The sequence below is a fragment of the Centroberyx affinis genome, unplaced genomic scaffold (assembly GCF_046629955.1).
Source record: "Centroberyx affinis isolate AG114_WGS23_722 - 3 ecotype Tasmania unplaced genomic scaffold, CSIRO-AGI_Caff_v1 ptg003381l_1, whole genome shotgun sequence".
In the NCBI taxonomy this organism is placed as follows: domain Eukaryota; kingdom Metazoa; phylum Chordata; class Actinopteri; order Beryciformes; family Berycidae; genus Centroberyx; species Centroberyx affinis.
The window spans coordinates 106,521-128,760 of record NW_027281369.1 but is presented as its reverse complement, the minus strand read 5'-3'; the positions used below and the strand labels follow the sequence as shown (position 1 = coordinate 128,760).

General features: G+C 43.3%; 2 protein-coding genes across 3 annotated transcripts; one reads left to right on the top strand and one right to left on the bottom strand.

Moving 5' to 3' along the window:
• Positions 1–333: 333 nt before the first annotated feature.
• Positions 334–18,886, bottom strand: LOC139660758 (protein bicaudal D homolog 2). 2 transcript variants are annotated; one of them, XM_071538979.1, is made up of 10 exons: positions 18,732–18,886; positions 17,359–17,691; positions 14,017–14,229; positions 13,610–13,762; positions 10,900–11,403; positions 8,411–9,295; positions 7,537–7,716; positions 5,846–5,997; positions 4,328–4,688; positions 334–3,185 (listed from the first exon to the last, which is right to left on the bottom strand). In XM_071538979.1, exons 2-10 carry the CDS (start codon positions 17,608–17,610, stop codon positions 3,180–3,182), a joined length of 2,706 nt encoding a protein of 901 aa, XP_071395080.1. In that variant the 5' UTR covers positions 17,611–17,691; positions 18,732–18,886; the 3' UTR covers positions 334–3,179. The 2 variants fall into 2 exon arrangements, with proteins under 2 accessions (XP_071395080.1, XP_071395081.1); XM_071538980.1 differs by lacking the exons at positions 334–3,185; positions 4,328–4,688; positions 5,846–5,997 and having other exon boundaries at positions 7,640–7,736.
• A 321-nt stretch (positions 18,887–19,207) lies between these two features.
• On the top strand, positions 19,208–22,009 carry apex2 (APEX nuclease (apurinic/apyrimidinic endonuclease) 2). The gene is made up of 6 exons (XM_071538981.1): positions 19,208–19,367; positions 19,509–19,592; positions 19,854–20,034; positions 20,173–20,316; positions 20,420–20,489; positions 20,684–22,009. Exons 1-6 carry the CDS (start codon positions 19,253–19,255, stop codon positions 21,845–21,847), a joined length of 1,758 nt encoding a protein of 585 aa, XP_071395082.1. The 5' UTR covers positions 19,208–19,252; the 3' UTR covers positions 21,848–22,009.
• Positions 22,010–22,240: the final 231 nt, after the last annotated feature.

Genomic DNA, 22,240 nt, shown 5'->3' with positions numbered 1-22,240 from the left:
AAAGTATGAAATGTCCATTAAATGTCTCCAAACAGCTCGAGCAGCATGTCCCAAGTTTTGAAGCGATACGATTGCATTGTGGGTCAAAATATCCAATATTTAGCTCATTATCGCCTATATTTTCCTCACAGAGAGGGTGAATTATTCCTTTAATGAGTGCAGATTGCATAGTGCAAGTTACTAACAGTCTCATTACTGGGTAGTCAATACACATGTGTATTTATGTTATTTTCCCCTAAAACAATAGTAGCCTATATCCCATATAATTAACAGCAGGCATCTAAAAAATACTATATCAATAAGTTTCAAATAATACTGCATTAGTACCCAAATTCCACGGTACATGTACAGTGTTCGCTTTATTTATTCTTCATGACAAAAGTGGTTCACAGGTCAATAAAATAAGTTGCATACACATGAACAGTTGAGGACCACCAAATGTGTATGTGGGGCATGTGCATGTCATTTTCTACAACAATATACACAAAATGCAGACCACATACAGTTGTTAATTAAAAACATTATACAGCAATAGCCGATAAATTATACACAACTTGCAAAAGAGTGAATTAAATAGATTCAGAAATCCATTTACAACCTTCAAGACAATATTTCATTATGGTAGGACATTTTCGCTTTTTAGCATACTTACCCTCATTTGAGTTAATGAACAGTCAACTATCAATAGGCTCCCTGGTTGTCTATAGCTATGTTATTATACTGTCTAAACCATATTTAGACATCGTACCTCTAATGTTTCTATGGACTATGGTGATGATAATGTTTTCTGCATCCACAATCAGAAATAAGCAATTTTGTCTCTTTTCAGTTCTCAATAGGCTAATAATTGTTGATGGTGACCATTACTTCCAGGGGAATTGTTGACTGACAATGAACTCATTCAAGGGTATGCATGCTAAAAAGTGAAAATATTCCACCAAAATGAAATATTACTTTAAATCAGTGCTAACACTTGCCAATGAGTTACCTCAAAAACAAGCGAAACATTCCTTCAAATAAAAAAAAAAAATACACATCACTTCTACAGTGCTGAATAGTAGTCTATATTAAAAATGTGATGTAGTCTAAAACCAACAGACCAGAGGAAAACCAAGGCACTAAAATTTTCAACACAAAAAAAAAACATCAATCAGCAGGACGTGGCCTCTTCTTCTAAAACCTACAATACAGGACGGTAAAGAAAGTGAAACAATTTGCTGTCAACATTTTCTTGCATTCAGTTTTCCTTCTTTTTAACAGACATTTCCAAACGTTGACCAAAATATGACTGGCCTCATTAGATTCTCTAATTTCTTTGAATTTAAAATGCACTCTGAAGCAGGCGGTAGATCCACTGTGGTCCTAAAAAGACAGTCCTGGCATCAAACTACTGTATTACCATTCCTGTCTTGGGTTCCTAAAGGGATACGTTTACATTGTGAATCATTTTCCATTTTATTTCATGATAGGGCTTTTGCCATCCATCTTCTCAATTCTATTGAGTTCTGTTTTGCTATTGGCTATAAAGCACATTATAACTTCTGAAAAGTGCTATACAAATAATGTTTATTATTGGTATTTTGTTCTCCTACAGTCAGGTAGGGAAATGTTTCTACATTTGTCCTTCAGCAACCATAACAGCTTGCTAGCATTGTTAGCATTCCTAGTTAACCACAGGCAAACAAACTAGCTTGCTGTGTGTATTACCTGTTAGTTTGAACTTGGAAAGCTCACTTTGGTAGCTATCAGAATTTTAGTTAACAGAGTGCCAATGCATACAAATGCCTGGTGAAATAAAATAATTAAATTCAAAATGTCAAAGTATCCCATTTAAGTAGTGAGAATATAGCTTAGCTGTTGAAAAGAGTGACACAAATCTGATGCTGAATTAGTGGGCTCGAGGCAACTGTTACCCTGACTTTGTAACCAAGAGAAATGTCCATTTGACATTTTTCCTGGTTAGTATTAGGTTTGGGTAAACTAAGCCCTGGAAGTCTTAAGTGATACAATGCAGTGTTATTGCAGCCCCACAACCCATCAAGCAGGAGAGCAGACTATCAGCAAATGCGATGCTTGGACCGGTTTGCGTCCCCAAATGACAACAAGATGTTTACTGTGAGAGATGCCAAATGACAGGTGTAAAATGACTGCAGCGGGCCTCTGTAATTAATCAAAAGTCAAGGTGAGCCTGAAGATCCACCCTGATCCTGATGAACAACAGGAAGGATACAGGCACTGTCCTGACTCGGTCTGCATAGTTTGCAAAGTAAGTATGATGCCCATTAAACATCTCCCAAATCACAAATCTGATTACTTGGTGTTTGACCTGAGGTGGTGAACTTATGGCTGATCTATTTCCATCAGTGAAATGACCTGTTTACTGACCTCAAGTTAAAGGGTATGGCTGATAGGCCAAAGACGCACACATTACAGGATAAAAAAGGGGATTTAACTACCGCCAATGAAAGGTATAAACCTCAAGACAACAGCAAGCTCTTTACTTTTGGTATAGCAATTATGTTAGTAAGGCTGCATTGTTCTATAAAACCATACTACCTGGGAGGGTTATCACAGCTGATCTAATGGGTAACTGTCACTACAAGCAGCCTGACAGGCCTGGTCAGGAGGCCAGGCCAAAGGCAAGAGTGTCAAGACATACAGCCTTGAAACAGATCATAGCCTTGCATATGCAAACATAGCAGGGTGAAACACAGGAGAGGCTGCTCAGTTAGACAAAGCCTGTTAATTGTGAGTTTGAGGACAGTAAATACTGTACATGAAGAGTGCATCAGTCTGGAATAAATACTGTCAATGGATCATCACAACACACAGCCTTTAACAAGACCATGAGATGGAGGTTGGTGCCACTCGGGACAAGACACAGTCAATGACATCACAGAGCAATGAGCAGCAAATCTGTCTCTTCATCCCTCCTCTCCAGGCTGCATGCAGGCATCGCCGCTCCGAGCAGAGAGGGCCGAGAAGGCGGGATGAGAGATGTTTTTTGTTTTTTTGTTTTTTTTTTAATCCATTGTTCTGGTGGGTAGAGCGGGGAATGTGGCGTTAAGTCTCGGATGGACAGGATGTCTCGGGTCAGGAAAGGAGGAGGGAGCCGGGGGGTCGACATGAAGACAGGTCCTTATGGAGGAGTGGGGGTTTGGAGTGATGGAAGGACTTTTTCAGCGCTACAGAGACAGGGGTGAGACAGAGACAAAAGAAAACATATTTAGTTCTCAACTCAAAAAAATAATCAATGAAAAGGGTGAGGATAATTAAGCCACAAAAAAATCAATGCAGCACATCAAGAGAGACAAAGGATCAGCAAATAAGGAGCTCACAAGAGGTTGGTGGCTATGAATTAAGGTTGAAATGTATAGAAAGCGAACACTTGTTAGCCCCAATGGGCATTCGTTCTTAACAAAATGTGTGCAACAAGACCCATGATTAAATTACAAATATTATTTATCGATTCTTGAAGATTATGATTCATAGCATATTTCTTTAGGTCGGTGAAGTATAATGCCACTTTATCTCATCGCCTGCGAGATGATTTAGACTGTGAGCTCCCTGCCCAAGCAGGTTTGGCCTGAGATTTATTACCGGAGCTCTTACTGGCATTAGCGTGCGATTCCTCAGACGTTCTACTTGCTGAGGCGGATCCACGTCTGGCCTCTCTACAGACCCCAGATATCTTGGACTTACCGGGTGGATTGTGCACAGAGAAAGAGGTGGTTGTCAGGGCCACTGTGGATTTAGCGTTAAATTGAGAAGAGATCACGTCTGGCTGAGACGTATTACGGCTTGTAGATGCTGCTTGCACAGAATTAGACCTGTGAGCCAAATGTTGTTTTCTTCGTACAGAAACATCTAAGTTTGCCTTTAACTGAGGCTTTTGGTCTTGTTTATTTACACCCTGCGCTTCAAATGTGTTAGTATGATTGACATACAGAGTTTTAGAAGAGGTTAGATTATCTATGGAGGAAGAAAACAAAGAAGACTTGAGCCTGGTGCAAGAGGAGGGTACAACGCGAGTTGTGATAAAGGTATCCTGACGTGCAGGGACTGATGCTCTCCGGCCTGCAGCACCCTGTCTTGTATCTCCGACACGCATCTTGACCATGAACTCACTGTTCAGGGAACTGGCTGAGCCTGTACGGGACAGGGAATGGTCACTACCCAGCTGTCCAGGATTTACCTCTGTGCTAAAAACATCACTGACACTACGACTTCTAATGAAGGTGGCGTCCCGTGGGAGGCCCTTGCCTCTGTGAGGCCGGCTGCTCCTCTGGATAGGGGTGTCAGGACAGAGGGAGGGGTGGGTTCTTACAGGACTGGTGTGGAGGCTTCGGGTTAGGGCTCGGAGGTGTTGCGTGGCCATGGTGGGAACGCTGCTGCCGAGAACTGGACTGGCGCGTGGACTGTTCCTCAGTGGCGGGCGTGCGGGACTACTGCGGGGGCTCCGTGGGGCCCGGCCCGACTTGGTGCCCAACTCCTTGGCCCGGGAGCGCCGGGGGCTGCTGCTCAGACTGTGGGGAGAGAGAGGAGCCTCCAGGTCCTCCAGGCGCTGGGTCAGGGCCAATTTCTGCTGGATGGCCATACGCAGCAGGGAGTTCAGTGTCTTCTTCTCATCCTCAGCCGCTGCCAGCTGCCTCTGCATCTCATCCAGCTGAGTGACATACTGGTCACACCTGAGAGACGCAGACACAAAGACGACAACATGCACAAACGGACAAAAACAAATTTAAGCACAAAGCCACAGACACACAACAGATATTATACACGACTCACAATGACGCAGACACATAATTCAAATACCAATTGTAAAAGAGAGGTAAGTAAAGATGGCAACAAGAATCCTGGGTTTTAAGAATTAAGACTTCTCTCTTGGCACCATATACAAATGCAGTCACTCCGACTGTCCACAAGATGGCACCACAAAACTGGATCATGAGCAGTCCGTTTTAAAAGCTATAATCTTTAGCCCTTCGCAACAGACAGTAGTCCTTGACCACCGTCTGTATTCCAATCCCTCTTAAGGATAATCGAATGCCAGCTCATAACCGTCTGGAGGGCCTAGACGGTCTAATGCAAGTCCAACAAGAAAGCTTCTGCTTGCTTTAATAACCAATAACATTAATGCACACATTTCTGCTGTCCACCACAAAAACATGTACTTATAGACAACTGCACAACTAAGAAACAGCAAAGGGGAAAAAATCCTTGTCAAACACTCATCCAGCACACACATTTAATCACACACAAGAACACAAACACTCCCAACTTCCCAACAGGCACTGCAAGGGCCCACGTGAACAGAGGCATAAGCTCTGAGGAGGTAAGTGAAGCAGAGAGTGTTGTGATCTGTAAGACCAACCATGGACAAACACCCCCTCTCTCTCATTAACATTAGGCTTCTTCCTTGAGGTCACCTGGCTTGACAGGACGAGTTTGTCCCTGCTCCCCCCTGTCGGCACAGGGCAGAGCATGTGGTTCCTAATCGTCACGTGAACCCATGGATTGTCCACAGGCTTAAGGATGGTGGTAAGCTTATTAGATGACACTAGCAGCAAAAGCTGTACCACAACAAGAGCACCAATACTAAGCATGAAGAATACTAGTTAAATGGAAAAGACCAGACAGTCAGAACTAATGAACCTGTTTGAGTTCAAACAAAACGCAAAGCAAACAAAAATCCACTGTCACAGGACAAAATGAATGCAACAGTCTTTCTGATAAGATAGTTTTCTGTTATTACCAGACTCAATAGGATGCATTTCCACCCAGTCCAGAGATTTCTAGGTTGCCACTGTGTTTGGCTGCAGACTACATAAAAAGAACAGCTTACCGGCTGGCAAACATGACGCGGAGTGAGGAGAATGTGGCAGCGTCTTCCTTCAGGGCTTTGAGTTCATTCCTCAGCTTCACCATGGTCTCCGACACCATGCTCTTCTCCGTCTCATACTTTGTTTTTAAGTTGGACAGAGCCAACTCTGCAGTCTGAAATCATGTCAAAAACAAATCCAACAGATTACATAACGGATTACACACCAACCACCAGCCAAAGGCTTGTAGATTTTCGCTATGGCGGGTTAGCTTGAAGACCCTCATTTTTTCTAAATGTTGTTACTCTGTAGAGCAGTGGTTCTCAACGTGGGGTCCGGGGACCACCAGGGGTCCCTGAGGGGGTTCCAGGGGGTCCCCAGAAAATATATCAATTGTTAAACTTCAGCATTACTTCATTTATAAGACGTTTACACAATTAGAGAATGTAGAAGAATGATTATTCTGATCATAGTTTGACTGTTATCTCTCTACCTACAATACGACAATACGGCATGGAATCCTGGACAAAATAATATCCAACAATAAAAATATTCTCTGATTTGGGTCTGATTTTGGTCACAAAATCTCATCAAATGGGGGTCCGTGGCTCTAATGTGGACTAAATTAGGGTCCTTGATATGAAAAAGGTTGAGAACCACTGCTGTAGAGTACGCATAATCAAACAAGCCATACATTTTGTGACTATGACATGCATTCTGTGCAATAGCAATCTGAATCAGAGCAACCAAGGTCAACCAAAAACCTTTTCTTTGATAATTTCAACATGAAAACTGTATTATCTGAGTCTTTCTGTCAAAGGACACACAGCAAAACACCCAGACATTGGACAAGAGAACGTAACCTATGTGAGCTTGGCCCAGCCAAGCAGATTAGGTTGAGTGTGTGTCTGTGTGTGTGTGTGTGTGTGTGTGTGTGTGTGTGTGTGTGTGTGTGTGTGTGTGTGTGTGTGTGAGAAAGGGAGAGTGGCAGTTAAGGGGATGACAGAAGCAGGTCACGCACTGCTTGAGGCACAGGAAAGGGAGGGGGAAGGAGTGCATCATCATACTCCACTCAAGGTGCAGAAGCCCAAGGGACTGTCTATACAAGAGTGACAATACAGGCCAGCCATGCTGCTTATGTCAAGATTATTCATGGATAATAGATTTATTAAGAAATAGAAAGAGTTCCCCTCTTACCTTATCAGGATAGCAAATTTAATAATGAAAAATACTGAATTTTATGAGGAGAATTCAAGAACGGGTCAAAATATTGGCAGTAGAAGAAAAAAAAGATCAAAAGACTAAACTTGACAACAATCTCTCAGTACCAAGGCAGCTGTTCTTAGTGGTCAGATAAAAGGATTTTTTGATATACCAAGAACCAGATGAGAACTCTCATAGTAAGCCAAAATGGAAAAATGTGGGAAAGTTTTTATCAAATGCCCAGCTACATAGTTAAAGTAAAAAAGTTCCACATTGACCATGGACCATACAGGAGTACAGTGTAGGGAAAGTCATTGACAGCTCAGGTTGATTGAGAGCAGCCTCTTCAGTGGAAAACTAGATTGTACAAGCCATTCAGCATCCTTGAAATAGCAACACAGTTTAATTTAATCAATCTAAGACCCCAACTACATCAAAAGAACCGTTTTGTGACCATGCTAAGAGATCAAAGAGGAAAGATGTGGCCTAGCAAATGCCTGCTGTGCCATACCTGTTTGTTAGCCTTGAGGACAGTCCTGAGGGTGGCAATCTGTTCTCTCTTGGTGCTGAGAAGGGACTTGAGTTTCAGTACTTCCTCCAAGAGGTTTTCAGCATCCCGCTCTGACTCTCCACTGTTGCTAAGCGCCGAGTAAGGCAACGCGCCCCTCTGGCGACACAGGTCCACCGCCACCTGTGGGAACACAGTCACTTCTTAAAGAGAAATGGTAGAGGATGGTAGAGAAATATGACATTTTTAAGTGTGTGTGTGTGTGCGTTTTTTAAATGTCTCAGTATGATTTTTTATCAGGGGCCAAACAACAGCTAATATGCTCAACGGCTCAGAAAAGTAGCATGTTACCCAGTGCATGCTCAGCAAAGGGATCAAATATTTTCTGCTCACATTCCTGAACAAAGGATTATATGCCTGTCAAATGAATCTTCAGCAGTACATATGGTCAAAATAAAAAACAACCAAGCATTTCTGTACAGAAATAGACAAGTTCCCAGTGTTCCAGGCCCTGTTATCTGAAAGGATTGACTCTGATGGTAGCCCTGGCTCGACTCTGACCTCTGATAATCCAATCCATTCAGACCTACACACGTGTCAACAGGGCCTAGACAGGGGGTTGATCTGGACAGGACCTGGAGCTACTAAACTACACCAAACAGTCTGAGCTGAGCATTAGGTGTGAGAAACTTGTGGAGGAGGGGAGGCTTCCCACAGAACAAAAGCAGGGCTTGTAATGATGAAGCCACTGTACAGGAGGAGTAAGAATTTGCCATGGTTATGCCTTTCAGCTCACAAGGAATCCATGTGAGAGCAGCAGCATTCTTCCTCTGAGGTTTCTGATAAATGACAAATGTGATAAACTGTCCTGTCCTACCTGGAGGTGTTTGATCTGACAACGGATAACCGCCACCAAGTTGCGAACGTTGGAGGGGTCCCTGAAGTCCAGGGTGGGGGATCCAGGGCAACTAGGAGGGTCTCCGCTGCCTCCTGCGCTGTCCACCTCCCCCATAAACTGCAATGCCGCAGCCTTGGAGATGAACATGTCATTGGGACGCTGCTTTCTCTGTGGGTTGTGGGGGTGGACGTGGTGTGCCCTCCGACCACTGCCCCCACCTCCGCTTGCCTTGGCGCCGTCACGGTAATAGTCCAAGGTGACCCGTTTGGGTGTCAGGTTGTTGCACACGCAGATGTGGTGATAGAGGTTGGACAGCTCCTCAGAGAACGCCAGCAGCTCCTCCTGGGCCACGCTCAAGTGGCCCTCGGAATCAGTGGCCACTTTCCGTGTGGCTCCGATCTCTTTCTCCAGCTCACTGATGCGCTCCTGGTCCTGCCTGCTGGACTTGATGCACTGACGGATCTTGTCAGCCAGCTCCTGGGCCTCTGCTCTCCAGCGTTCCTTCTCATACTTGCAGCGTTGCTCCAGGCTGTTGTAGCGAGCTCCTGCCTGGGACAGTTCCTCCCTCAGCTTGAGAAGCTCCTCGCTGGCCGCGCGCATGCGTGCCTCCAGCACCTCCGTACTCTTGGTGTCTAGCTCATAGTCAAAGTCCACATTGCCTCCATCTCCATTCTCTGCCTCATCATCCCCCCTGTCCTCTGCCTTCTCGGGGAGGTTGTGCTGCTGGCTGCCCTGCACAGCCTCCAGCTGCTGGGTCAGAGAGCCCACCTTGTCCTCCTGCTGACTGAGGGCCTGTTTTGACAGCACCAGCTGCATCTGCAGTTCCTCTACTGTGCTGGCCAGGCCAGACTTCTCTCGTTCTGCCTGGGGAACACAAAGGAAAAAATATGAAAATCTTGAGAGGTATAAACATTAGGAATACCTTACCTTTGCTAACCAGATTGAAAATCGTCAACTATTTATTTGAATAATCCTTTTATTCAGCACTAAGCCAAACAAAGGGCTATTAACCCCTGTAGATTGTTAATTATTTTCCATGAAACAAAAGGACAATTCTCCAAGCCCTTAAAACATACATTTTCCCCTCAACTGCAATGCATTATTTATGTACCTGAGTACTTGAGACACAGTGGCTGAACCCACTCAGCTCCACTTCTATGCTCCTAACATCTGCTGGGCAGGAGCTTGCTAACCCAACCCTTGATTTAAGTGCATCATGAATAATACATCTCCTTCAGGAAAAGAGCAAGACAAAAGGTCAACGTATTCTTAATTTTCTGAAGTATCCCTTATTTCTTAACGGAACAGGTAGGAGTTATTCTAGGTTGTTTGATGACTTGGATGACTGATAATACAGTATATCCTACAGAAAGGTACACTGCCCCAGTGACAGAGAGGATGTGGTCTAGAACAGGAAGCAGCAGATAGACAACTCAGTCACACAGACTAATCTGTCTGACAACCTTACTACTCAACTCATGATATGTAGGCTAGGTGTTATAAGCTAGCACGAGTAGATATGAATGGAGCAGTAACCATTTATGTAGGTGCAACGGTCTCCTTTCGTCAAGGCATAAAAGCACTTCTGGGAATAAAAATACATATTTCCAAGAAATAATCCATATGTGTATACAATGAGCCTTATACGTTATTTTCTTAACGTCTAATAGTGTTTTCTGTTGTGTTTTTGATTTGTGGATCCTCTTAGCCATGAGAAGAGTCAACACTGCAGACTGTCTGCATCAATTTCCATATCTGCTATACAGTATTTAGTAGTCATTCTGTAATAATCCATTACTGCCTTAGGCTTCCTTAGATTTCCTCAATATAAAAATAAAAAATGTTCAATAAGTCATTATCATATATTTTTCACACTTTGACAGCAAGCTAATTAGTGACACAAGAACAGCGAATCCTGTTTTTAGAATAGAGCTGTCCATTATGTAAGTTAGTTTGCACAGTGAAAGGAAAACACCCACCACAGCAGCACCATGTGCTACCGTTTCAGCTGCAACATGTAGCAGGGCAGTAAGGAAGATGGACAAAATGTCCTTTGCAACAAAAGTTCAAGTGACAGCAAAGAAGAGACATTCCCACAGCCATGACCCTTAGCTTAAATGAGCAAGACATTATTGACAGGAATAGTCATTCAACTTTGGCAGTGTGAAAATATTTTGGCTACTTAAAGTCTGACAATAAACAGAGCAGCGTGCACTGCAAACTGTGTCGAAGATCCACACCAACCCAGCCAGGCAATACAACAAAATCTGTTTCATCATTTGAAACCGTATCATGTTTAAGAGCATGTGGAATGTAAACAATTGCAGTCCCAAGTGAGTGCTGGTAGTCGACCACCAGGAACCACTGGACTACTGTGTGTCTAAGTTAGTGTGAAAACATTTTTGACCATTTTTGGCTGGTACAGTATAACTGTTTACAAGAGTGGCATATGGTGTCTTGTTGCCTACCTGTAGGAGTTGCTGTTTGAGTTTCTGGCTGTCTGAAAAGTGTAGCTCACTCAGCAGGTCCGACACCAGCCCGGAGGCCGGGGCACGCAGGAATACGTCACTATTCCGTGGAGTGGAGTAGCGCTGGATGAGGCCGTTAGTTTTGGAGCCCCCCAAGTGAGGAGGGTGAGCAGAATCGGGAGCAGACCCAGGACCATTATTATAGCCGCTGTCCTGGTCCTCTCCCTCACCCTCTCCCCCCCGGCCCTCCTCCTGGCTATCGTCCAGCTGCTCCAGGTGGAGCTCCAGGTTCCCCACAGAATCGAAGGGGTTGAGGGCCAGGGCGGAGAGCTCCCGCCTCAGACTGTTCTTCTGCTCCCTCTCCTCCTTCAGGGCTTCCAGGGCCTCATCCAGCTGCCTCTCTGCAATCTCCCTCAGCCTCCCCGCCTCCTCTAGCTGAGCGCGCAGCTCATCCTGCTCCTCGTCCTTCTGGGTCAACTCCAGCTTCACCGCCTCAAACTCCACCTGAAACGTGACCATGAACAAAACCAGGAGACAAAAAGGTTGTTGTTGTTTTTTTTATATCAAAGTTCTTCTCAGTGTTTTGTTTATTATATGGAAGACATGGTTGCACATTCTAGCATCCAACATGCCTAAATACATATCACTACATTCAGCACAATAGTGTTACAGTCACACACCTGGATGGCAGAGGTAATGAAACTATGGGGCAGCTGGTTTGTGATACCCATTATGGAATAAGGTGAACCAAAATCCCTTTGTACCTATAGCTGAAAGCTAATTGTATATACAGCAGAGTGAGAAGCAAGTCCTTTCACTTTCTTTTTTTAAATCAAGTGAACAAGCATCATCTTTCTACATAACCTGGAATTACAAGGGTCGTATGAAATCCATTTAGATTTTTACAAAAATGTTTTTTCCATTTTTATTCATTTATACTGAAGTCCCTGTAAACAGGGGGCATCGTAGTGGCTCAGATGCCAAAGGCACATACCATGTAACCAACCACAACATCCTGGGTTCATATCCTGCCTGGGGATTTTGTCTCATGTCATCTCCTTCTCTCTCCCCTTCTTTCTTGTCTCTCTCTACTGTCAATTATCTAATAAAGCAGAAGTGCCAAAATAAAATATTTTTTAAACAAGCATTTAATTTGTGATAAACTGTGACCTGTTTGGCTCTGTGAACACAAAAGCCTATTTTAGCAATCCTGGGATTAGAACCCAGGACGCCCCACATAAAAGTCTGCTGTCCTACCAAGTGAGCTAAAGCACCAGTGTCAGAGAAATAGCTATTGCATCTCTGTATCCCGCAGCTGTACATGTGCAGGGTTATGAAATCAAATTTTTTTGGGACCAAAAGACCAACCAGCTGCTGGTTGCAGCTAAAAAGGTGCCTGTAATCCAAATGTGGTTGTCTTACTTAATCCATCTATGCTTGCAATAACCATACATAAAGTGTAGCTTTCTTTATTAATTTAACAGGCATCTTTAACCATTGTGAACACTTGTGGCTGGTGGTGCTCAAAATCATTTGGGGGTGAATCTAAAACGTGGACAAAACATTTCTTACAGTAGAGGCAACATTAGGTTTTACCTAAAAGGCAGCTAACAAATGATGATGCACACACTAAGCATACAACACATAATGCAGAGCGCTTCTGATACACAGCGATGTTCAGAACTGGTCGTGGACTGTTTGAAAGTGACTGGGGCTTGGCAGAGCTGCACATACTTTGGAAAATATGTGCGGGTGATTAATGCCCAACTCTAAACTGTTTATGCTATTGTTGAGTATTGAGCAGAAACATGTATATTGCAAATGGGATATGTAGGCTCTAGCAGAAGGTCGACTGTCAATTCTACATTTTGGCTTCATAACCCACTTGGATTTTCCACCATACACTTAGATAAATTACAAAACTGCACAAATAGGCTACTTTCAACATCCAATGAACAAGTTCTGCTCCCCATATATGTCACCATGATATATACTCTGCTCATCTTTTCATTGTAGAAAGTACTCAGAAGAAAATGTTTTACTGTTTTTACAACAATTTTTCCATCTCATAATTCTGTGTGGTATTCCATGTTTATGTCTAAACTCCATTTTTAAACCCAGATTCAGTGATTCAGTTTGCGATTTCTGCAAAATGGATAATATAGGACCCAAGACTACTCTTCAACAATGAGTGTTTGTGTCCAACACACTGACAGAGGAAAGCATGGGCACGAGACAAAGAAAGCCAGATCCAGTGCCTCCAACACAGTAGACAAGGCTCATCTGCATTCAGAAGCACTTGTCTCACACCCTCAGACTCCAAACAATAGGAGTTCCACATAACCTCTTTCCTCTATCACTTGTGAGAAAGGACACAACCCACAAGAGAAGTAAACATCATTTCTCATGCAAGACACACAAAATTTTGAGACCATTTATCATTAACAACAGTTACAGTCAGACATTTTAACTGCAAACTAGATGGTAGAAAGCCTATAAAAAAACATTTGACGCATGCTGTGTTTTGAAAACGTTCTTGGCCTTGTTTTTCAGTACTTTTGCAATTTTTATTAATAAATTTATTTATTTAATAATTTATTTCTAATTGTGGTCGATTCTGTCCTCCATATATGAGGGCTCTAGACCCCAAAATGGCTTTTGGTGGAAATTCTGTGTATTTGGTGAGATTGAGGCTTGAGCGATGACTGACCTGATTCTCCTTGAGCACAGACACCTGCTTTTGCAGAGATATGTTCTCTTCCTCTAGCTCGCCGTTGTCCTGCAACTGGCGCAGCTCACGCACTTTATACTCCTTCATCTCATCCCTCAGATGGCCCTTCTCTGCCTCCAGACACTCACACTCCTGTGGAACACAACCCATTGTCAAGCCAATGCAAAGCACAACATTTAAGCTCCAGCTGATTTTACTTTGGTAAGGAGGCTACAAAACTAATATCTGAAATTAGTTGGAGCAGTATGATGGCTAGCGGTTCAGGGGTTCAATCCCTTCAATACAGCATCATGAGGATAATAGGCCTGAAACAGTATACAGTATAACATCAGTACACCAGTATAAATACAGGTGTGTTGAGTGAATAGATAAGTGGCCCTCTATACCTTCTTTAGCTGGGTGGAGACGACCCCCATTCTATCGATCTCTGCGTGGGCATTGCCCAGAGCAAGGCGCGCCTGCTTTAACTCTGCCTGTACTTCCTCTATACGGGTTGCCATGGCAGCCTCCTTAGTGGCCGTCTCCTGCAGCAGACTCTCCTCCCGGCACTCTCCATCAGCAGCTGCACGTTTCTGGCTGCTCACAGAATCTGCAAATGCCTACACACAAAGGAAAATGGCAAAAGAACAGGGTAAGATTTTACACATAGGAACAATATTAGCAGTACTCAATTGCATTCATGCATTGCTACTCATATCAAGGCAAGAAATGTAGACATTTTTAGCAGAGGAAAGGGAAATAGGATTTCCCTGACAACCACTAGCTGAAACCTGATCACACAGTGCAGAAGTCACCATTACATTTCTGTAACAGAACACGTCAGACCTCAACCACAGCTTCTACATCATTTCATCTGGTCTATTTTTATCTAACCAATGTGATACTACAAGCCCAATATATTGCATTATTACAGTAATACCAGGCTTTTCTTAAGTATAATGCATGAATTTCTTTGTGTTCTATTCACATGTGAAATGTCAAGAGAATTTTGCACAAAACAAATGTCAGAATTTCACAAATTGAGTTTATAAATTAGATTTGGCTGATGCTGAGTGTAGGCTGTAAGGAATTCTCAGCTCAGCATAATCAATAACTTTGACACAACATGCACTTGTAATGCTGCTCCTAGCAGTGTGCATCAACGACTGCTGATGAAAGTATTACCATATAAGGAGCTAAGTGAAATGAACATGCTACTAAATACGCTCAACTGAACATCATGATTTGGTTATATAATGATGCCAATTTACAACATGAGTCTGCTCTACATTGTAATAATGCTGCTGGGAACTAGGTAGGCAGGCTAAATGCCAAGGAATGAGGTTTATGCAGATTATGTGAAATATCTGAAACTCTGTACCACTAATTCCCTTCAGACATAAAGAGCTTTGCTCAATATTTGGTTTTATAACATTGTAATGGACCAGTTTCACTGTAATTCGGGAAACAACTCAATACTAAATGTCCGATTGCATTTAAGCAGGATTCTGAATGATTTTGTACCCTTGATTTGAACAAGTGGATGGAACAATTACAAAAGCAAAAATCTGACCACATGACAGATTAGAATTTTATGAGATTATTTTCTTACATAAACCAGTTTAATAATGCCTGCTTCAGCAATACTGAATATTTCTCAGGTCCCAACGGATGCATGGGCCAGTGCAGATGTTGACAACAGGAAACAAAATTAACCCATCTCACATCTGTCAGTAAAGACTGTTTCAAATTGAGCCTGATCCCTCTCCACAGTCAAGTTCGAGTCTCAAACAGCACCATAACCACAGAGTTTTACCACACAACGGTCAATTATCATGAATCAATGAGACTGAATGACACAATCTATAAATTTACCGGAGGGTTGTTTGTATAGAAAATTAGACTATGGTAAATTTACCAACTACATGTTACAATATCAATGCCAATCTGTGTAAGGCAAAGATTGCCTGATAATGTGTGCTTTGACATAAACCTCTAGTCTGTATCTTGACTATCCAGTGCTAACCTCAATCACTAATGCAACACTGTTTGTACAGAAGTACCAGAATCCGCTTTAGCTGAACACACAAATGAACCAGCAAGTCTAAAATACCGGATATGCTGACAAAGGGCTCTGGAGCCTGTCTCACCGGTTCTAAGCACTAAACAGTATCCTCTCTCTGATTCTATCAACATCATATGACATTACAAGAGCAAAACTGATTCAGCATCCTGATCACGAGCAAATTCATTAGATGATTCATAAGAAGCCTCAGCCTTAACAGAGAATTGTTATTCTGGTAGCAGGAAGACGAAGTTAACAAAAACCATTGTAGGGGTGAGCAATCATATAGTCATGCCATACTCTACTGGGCAAAATGTGGCATGCTAATCTAGGTCAATGGTAGTCTGTTCAGGCCCACAGAGTACACCAAAAGGCATCAACAGCCATTAATTTAAAATGAGCAGCATCACCAGAGAGGCTGTGCCTTTGTGAATAATGTCAGACATTAGAATTTTGACCGCATTTACCATTTGCAGAGATTGTCCTATGAAAATAGGTAGATTTTACAGAATAACATCCTCTCCCCAGTGTACATACACAAGCACGCACACTAGCACATACACACCCCCTATGCTTCATAGTAAACCAATATACTACATGCAGGATAACTACATCTTTATTTTATTTGTAGTCTTGCTTGTTGTTGTTTTTTTCACTAATATTATTTGCAGTCACTGACTAACATCAATGTTGAGTGAACTGGATAAGAAATGCATTGCTAATAATGGAATTACCACTTATGTTAGCTGCCTGACTGGCAAACAGGCTGCAGAAATCAAACTGTTCTCTTGCTTAGGCCCAATTCTCCAGAAAGGGTCAGGTGGCTCTTTCACTTAACCAGCTTATTCTTACCGTGAGAAAGGCATTAATTACTTAACATGTCACTATCAAAATGGGTCTTGTACTTGTTACCTTGGCAAGCAAGCTTATTTGAAGTTTAAAGTTGGGAGAGAGAAAATAACGGGGGCTATGATGTGTAAAAATAGGAAAATAATATGTATGAAAAATGGGCTACAGATTGCTACATTCCTGCATTATAATTGTATAACCAAAGTTGTATTAATCAAAACCTTTGGCAGTTGACACGCAACAAGCTTGCATAATACTAGTCCCAGAGTCTTAATTATTGCTTGATTCCTCTTCATTTCCCAACAGCAGCCCCTTTGTCAGACTAATCCAGAGCTGGTCAATGGTCAGTGCAGTACAGTGTGTGACTGGCACTTATTCATGCTGGAGTAGCATTAGAGCACGACTGTCAACCAAAAATAATGTAAGTAATGCACCTTGATGGAAAAAAAATCTCTTGTCTCAACTCTTCTTCAACAGAACAAGCATCATCATGGACATTCAATTCTAGAAAATCATGTATCAAGTACAAACAGTATATCATTACACACAATACTGTTTGATGTAAAGAAACATGGAAATGAGACTGAAAATGTGTTTTAAAAAAAGAAATCTCTGTTAGGCACAAATAGGAGTAATGTGTAGCAGAAATCTGTTCTGAAAAAGAAAGACCACAACTGTGAATGAGCTCGCTAGCTACCTAAGTTATCTAAAATAGACATGGCAGCGATGTGTAAAAAAAAACAAAAACTGGAATGCTGGGGGGGGGATCACAACCCTACAAGAGTAATCAATATATCTTGTCTACACATAACTTGAAGGCTCTGGGTCATCATACCTCTTTGAGCTGCTGTAGCTCCACTTTGAGGACTTCATGCTCCTCTTCCAGCTGTCTGTGTTTGGTCTTGAGAGCAGCACTCTCCTCCAGCACCACCAGGCCATAGCGGGCTGCCTGCAGCTTCTCCTCAGTGGCCTCCTGGAGCTCCAAAGTCAGTCGTAAAACCTCAGCCTTCAGGTCTCCACTCCCCATCTCCGTCTCCCTTTCTCCCTCCACTGCTGCACCTGCTGGGTCTGCATCCGCCTCCAGCATCCTTGCCTGGCCTCCCACTGGTCTACTAATACTCCACTGGGACGCCTGCCTCCTTCACTCCTCCACTCTCATTACTCCACGCTGTGGGGGAGAAGAAACACAAAGATGAAGGTTATCTGAGCTAACTGAGGCATAAGAACTGCTATCAAGTTTATATAGGCATATGGGTTTTGTATAAAGCCTACCAACCCACACTATGGCAAACTGCATACGGTGATTAGCAGAAGCCCAAACAGCCACTAGAGAAATGCAAGAACACATTACCTAAATGCTGCCTGTTTGGAAACATGGCTAACCTTATAGTTACCAAGTAGCTCGCCAATTCGGACTCTAATATCTATATTAGCAGGAGGTACAAAATACAGTTCACTCCTGCAGCTAGTAGCATTGCTAGCTAGCTAATTGGTTGGCTAAGCTACCTCCTAGGCCGTGGCTATCTTAAAGATCGCCATTGATGATTCCGCAAATCCCCTTAGTTAATAGCGACAGGCTGGCACTAAACTGAGATGCTAAGACTGGACTGTTCGCCACAGAGAAAACGTAATGCTAACTACATCACTGGCCAGTAATGTAATATAAGAGTTAACGTTATATCAACCATACCACGTCTCAATCAGAATATGCAGGTAGTTACTAGTTAACGTTAGCTAGATTGGAATTACATCCCCTGAAGTGTGTCCCCAAATGTCCTCCACAAAGTATCCGGGGAAACAAAACGCATTTATTTGAGGGTGTATGATTTCCCACCCGCGTTGCCTGGGTTGGGCGGAGTTCTCCCGTTTCCTGATGTCCACTTGTCTGACCGAAGATGAAACACCACACGCCGGGTTGTCCAGACTGACATTAACACTAACGTTAGCAAACAGGATACGATTGAGCAGTTCGCTAAGGGTAGCTTTGGCCTAAAATGACAAGAAGACGATAGTACAGCCCAACCAGCAATCTCTAGTTGGAAAATTTAGCTAGCTGCCTATTTTGTAACCGGCTAAATTACATTAAGGCAATACACGACACCGATCTCCCGAGTAGTGGGTTTGCTCTCTCGTTGTTAACACCAGTGGATCCCGGTTAACATTACTAGGCAAGCTAGTTAGCCAGTATTAGCCAAACGAGCTACTCACCTCCAGCCTTGCGTCAAGTATCCGGCGCGTCAATCGTCAACAAATGTGAATTGAGTTGTTCCTTCAGTAGCTAGCCAGTGGCAACGATAGCTAACAGTGACAGCAGGGCCAGGTTACAGAGAACAGCGCTTCTCCTCCCACCCAGTTCTCTCGTTTCCCGGTGAGGTCGAGTGTCAAAAGCGCGCCGAAATCGTAAAGCACGATTACCCCCCCTAGCAACGGCACTGTGCAATTTCACCAGGAAACAGTCTTTATCTTCTCACTGGGGCTTATCGTGGTCTGACCTATATATCAGTACATAGACATTTAAGTATGGATACACTATGCAATGCATTCTATTCTATTCTATTCTATTCTATCAACAAATGCGAAATAGGAGATAAATAATGAAAAGCCGGAGGTTAGTGAAGAAAGAGACTTCCGCTCGTAACGTCCTGGACTTCCTTTGTACTTCCGTATGTGCAGTGCACGTTGGTTGCGGTCTCAGTAATGTATTCAATCGCTGTGCATAGTTGTACACCATGAAGATCGTTACTTGGAACATAAATGGCATTAGGACTTTCAGAGGTGGCATTAAAAACGCTCTTGATTCGCTGGACGCAGATATTATCTGTGTTCAGGAGACAAAAGTGACAAGTAAGTGGTTGGAAAACGCGGGAGCTGTCAGCTAAAAGCAAGCCTATTATAACGTTATCCTAGGAAGCTCTTCATCTAATATTAACTTTGTTATACTAATATATTATTTTAATCGGTAACACCCCAAACTTTCCCCCACAGGAGACTTGCTTGATGAAAGAACTGCCATTGTTGACGGCTACAACTCCTATTTCAGCTTCAGTCGTGGACGCAGCGGCTATTCAGGTTCATAACATTGTCACAACAATTCACTTCACGCCATTAGGCTATGCCGCTGTTTCTGTCGTTTGTTTCAGTCATATCCCAAGTGTATCCACGCCAAAACCTCTTATCTAGCAGTAATTTTGCTGAATGGATACTTCTATTACTGATATTAGTTCATGAAGCAGTGAGTGCCCCCTGTCATCTGTTACACCAACTGTAGATGCTACGAACACACTACAGTATGCAAACTCTAAATTGACCTCCCATTCCTGCCCTGCACAGGGGTTGCCACTTACTGTAAAGACAGCGCCACTCCATTTGCTGCTGAGGAGGGTCTTACAGGTCTGCTGACCAACCATGAAGGGTCTGTTGGATGCCATGGTGACCGTACAGAATTTTCTGATGAGGAGTTGCAGCTTTTGGACAATGAAGGACGAGCTGTTATTACCCAGCACAGAATCATGTAAGAGGAAAATACTACTTTGAAGTTTCAATTACGATGCTTTGTTTAAGCATATTATGTTTTTGTGGCACACCTACTGTGTCTGTATTGGGTATTCATCTTTTGTTTATGTGGCCTTATATTTTTTTACCCCCACAGGTGTCAAGACCAAATGCAAACAGTTACAATAATCAATGTATACTGTCCAAGAGCTGACCCTGAAAAGCCGGAGCGAAAACAGTTCAAACTGCAGTTCTACAAGTTGCTGCAGTGTCGGGCTGAAGCCATACTCAAGGCTGGGAGGTGAGAGTTTAGGGAGGATTAGCAATGACATTTAACACTTGAGCAGTCTGAATTAAATATTATTATTATTATTATTAATTTGTTTCTCTGTTCATTCTTTCAGCCATGTGATTGTTTTAGGAGATGTGAATACATCTCACCGGCCACTAGACCACTGTGACCCCGATGGCATTGTAAGTGAAGGGTTAGAATACTCTCATATGAGGGCTTTTCTTGTTTCTTCTTTTATACTTTGGTATATTAAAGGATAATTTAGGTTAATTTCATATGGTGGGTAATAACAAATTCACATCCATGCTAAGTGTGCACAATGTATCCATGCTCATAATAATTAGACTCTTCCTACTTTATTTTTGCCATCACTTAGGATGATTTTGAGGAGAACCCTGGAAGAAAATGGCTGAATGGCTTCTTGCACAGTGACGGTAAAGGAAAAGGGAATGAGGAGGAACCAGCTGAAGAATGTGAGGTAACTTCAGTAGATCCCGTCCACAGTGGAAAATTTGTGGATACCTTTCGCTACTTCCACCCAACACGCACCCATGCTTTCACATGCTGGTCCACTCTCACCGGTGCCCGCCAGACCAACTACGGCACACGCATCGACTATATATTTGCTGACTACCTGCTGGCCAAGGAGCAGTTTGTGGCAGCAGACATCATGCCAGAGGTGGAGGGGTCAGACCACTGTCCCGTGTGGGGGGAACTCCGCTGCTCTCTTCTGCCCAGCTCTAAGATTCCTCCTCTCTGTACTCGCCATCTGCCAGAGTTTGCTGGCAAGCAGCAGAAACTCTCCCGGTTCCTCGTTAAAGTGGACCAAAAATCAATCCAGTCTGAGTCCAGGGATGCATTACCTGGATCTCAAGAGGCTGAAGAGAGGCGGGAGAACGTAAACCCCCTCAGAGCCGGAAACAGCTCTGGAAAGAAAAGGACATTGACGGCGGACTCTGCTGTCCCAAAGGGGAAAAAGACTAAGACAATAAAGACTTCCTCAAAGCCTCAGGGCAGCCTCCTTGCCTTTTTCAAACCCAAGCTCACTAATGTTGTTCCTTCTATGGAAACCCCTGCTAGTCACTGTGAAAAAATGCTTGGGATAGCGAGAGTGACCTCATCACAGAACTTCCAAAAAGGGTGTGCGACTAGACAAGATGTCTCCCCAGGCACAGGCGGGGACGCTGAGGTTACTGAGGGTGTCAGTGATGGCTCGCCACAGCTGTGCCCCGGCAGCAGCAGCACAGAGGAAAGTGACAAACAGATGGAGACGAAAGCTGAACGTTTAACCTCACAACCCACCGTGGGACCCTCGGATACCAAGAAGGGGGCATCGCTGGTGTTTTGGAAGTCTGTGCTTCACGGACCGCCCCCGCCACCCGCCTGTAAAGTTCATGGGGAACCCTGTGTGCTTCGGACTGTCAAAAAGGAGGGGCCTAACATGGGCAGGCAGTTCTTTGTGTGCGCCCGTCCTCAGGGGCATTCCTCCAATCCTGAGGCTCGCTGTAATTACTTTGCGTGGGTAGACAAGGGGAAATAGCAACGTGTTTATTGTAAGGACCACAAGTTTTTCCTGGCTCATCGATAAACTTAGGAAAACCCCTAGTTCAAACATAGTATGACTACTACACAGAAGTCTGGCATTATTTTACAGATGTTAACTGTTGATTATGTAATGATTTTTTTAGTTTTAGAATAAAGACGGTACTTTTTATGTCTTTGTGTTCGGTTTTACTTATTCTCATCGCATCATATAAAGAGTGTGAAATTGGCCTGTGTGTGTACAAGGGTAACGTGATAAGACTGCTGAAGCTCAGAGAGCCTCACACACCATATGGCCTCTGACGGTCTGAAACCAATTATTGTGTGACCTGGGTCTTAAGGATTGCAGGATGAATATTTAATGCTCCAGATGCTGTTTTCATTACATGAC

What these genes read in the sequence shown, in the direction of transcription:
- LOC139660758 (XM_071538979.1), bottom strand. Translation starts at nt 17,610, where the DNA reads ATGCTGGAGGCGGATGCAGACCCAGCAGGTGCAGCAGTGGAGGGAGAA. An exon ending in TCTCCACCCAGCTAAAGAAG is followed by an intron (nt 13,763 to 14,016) that starts GTATAGAGGGCC and finishes TGTGTTCCACAG; the next exon opens with GAGTGTGAGTGTCTGGAGGC. An exon ending in TCCTCAAGGCTAACAAACAG is followed by an intron (nt 5,998 to 7,536) that starts GTATGGCACAGC and finishes ACATGATTTCAG; the next exon opens with ACTGCAGAGTTGGCTCTGTC.
- apex2 (XM_071538981.1), top strand. Translation starts at nt 19,253, where the DNA reads ATGAAGATCGTTACTTGGAACATAAATGGCATTAGGACTTTCAGAGGT. An exon ending in TCAGGAGACAAAAGTGACAA is followed by an intron (nt 19,368 to 19,508) that starts GTAAGTGGTTGG and finishes TTTCCCCCACAG; the next exon opens with GAGACTTGCTTGATGAAAGA. An exon ending in ACTGTGACCCCGATGGCATT is followed by an intron (nt 20,490 to 20,683) that starts GTAAGTGAAGGG and finishes GCCATCACTTAG; the next exon opens with GATGATTTTGAGGAGAACCC.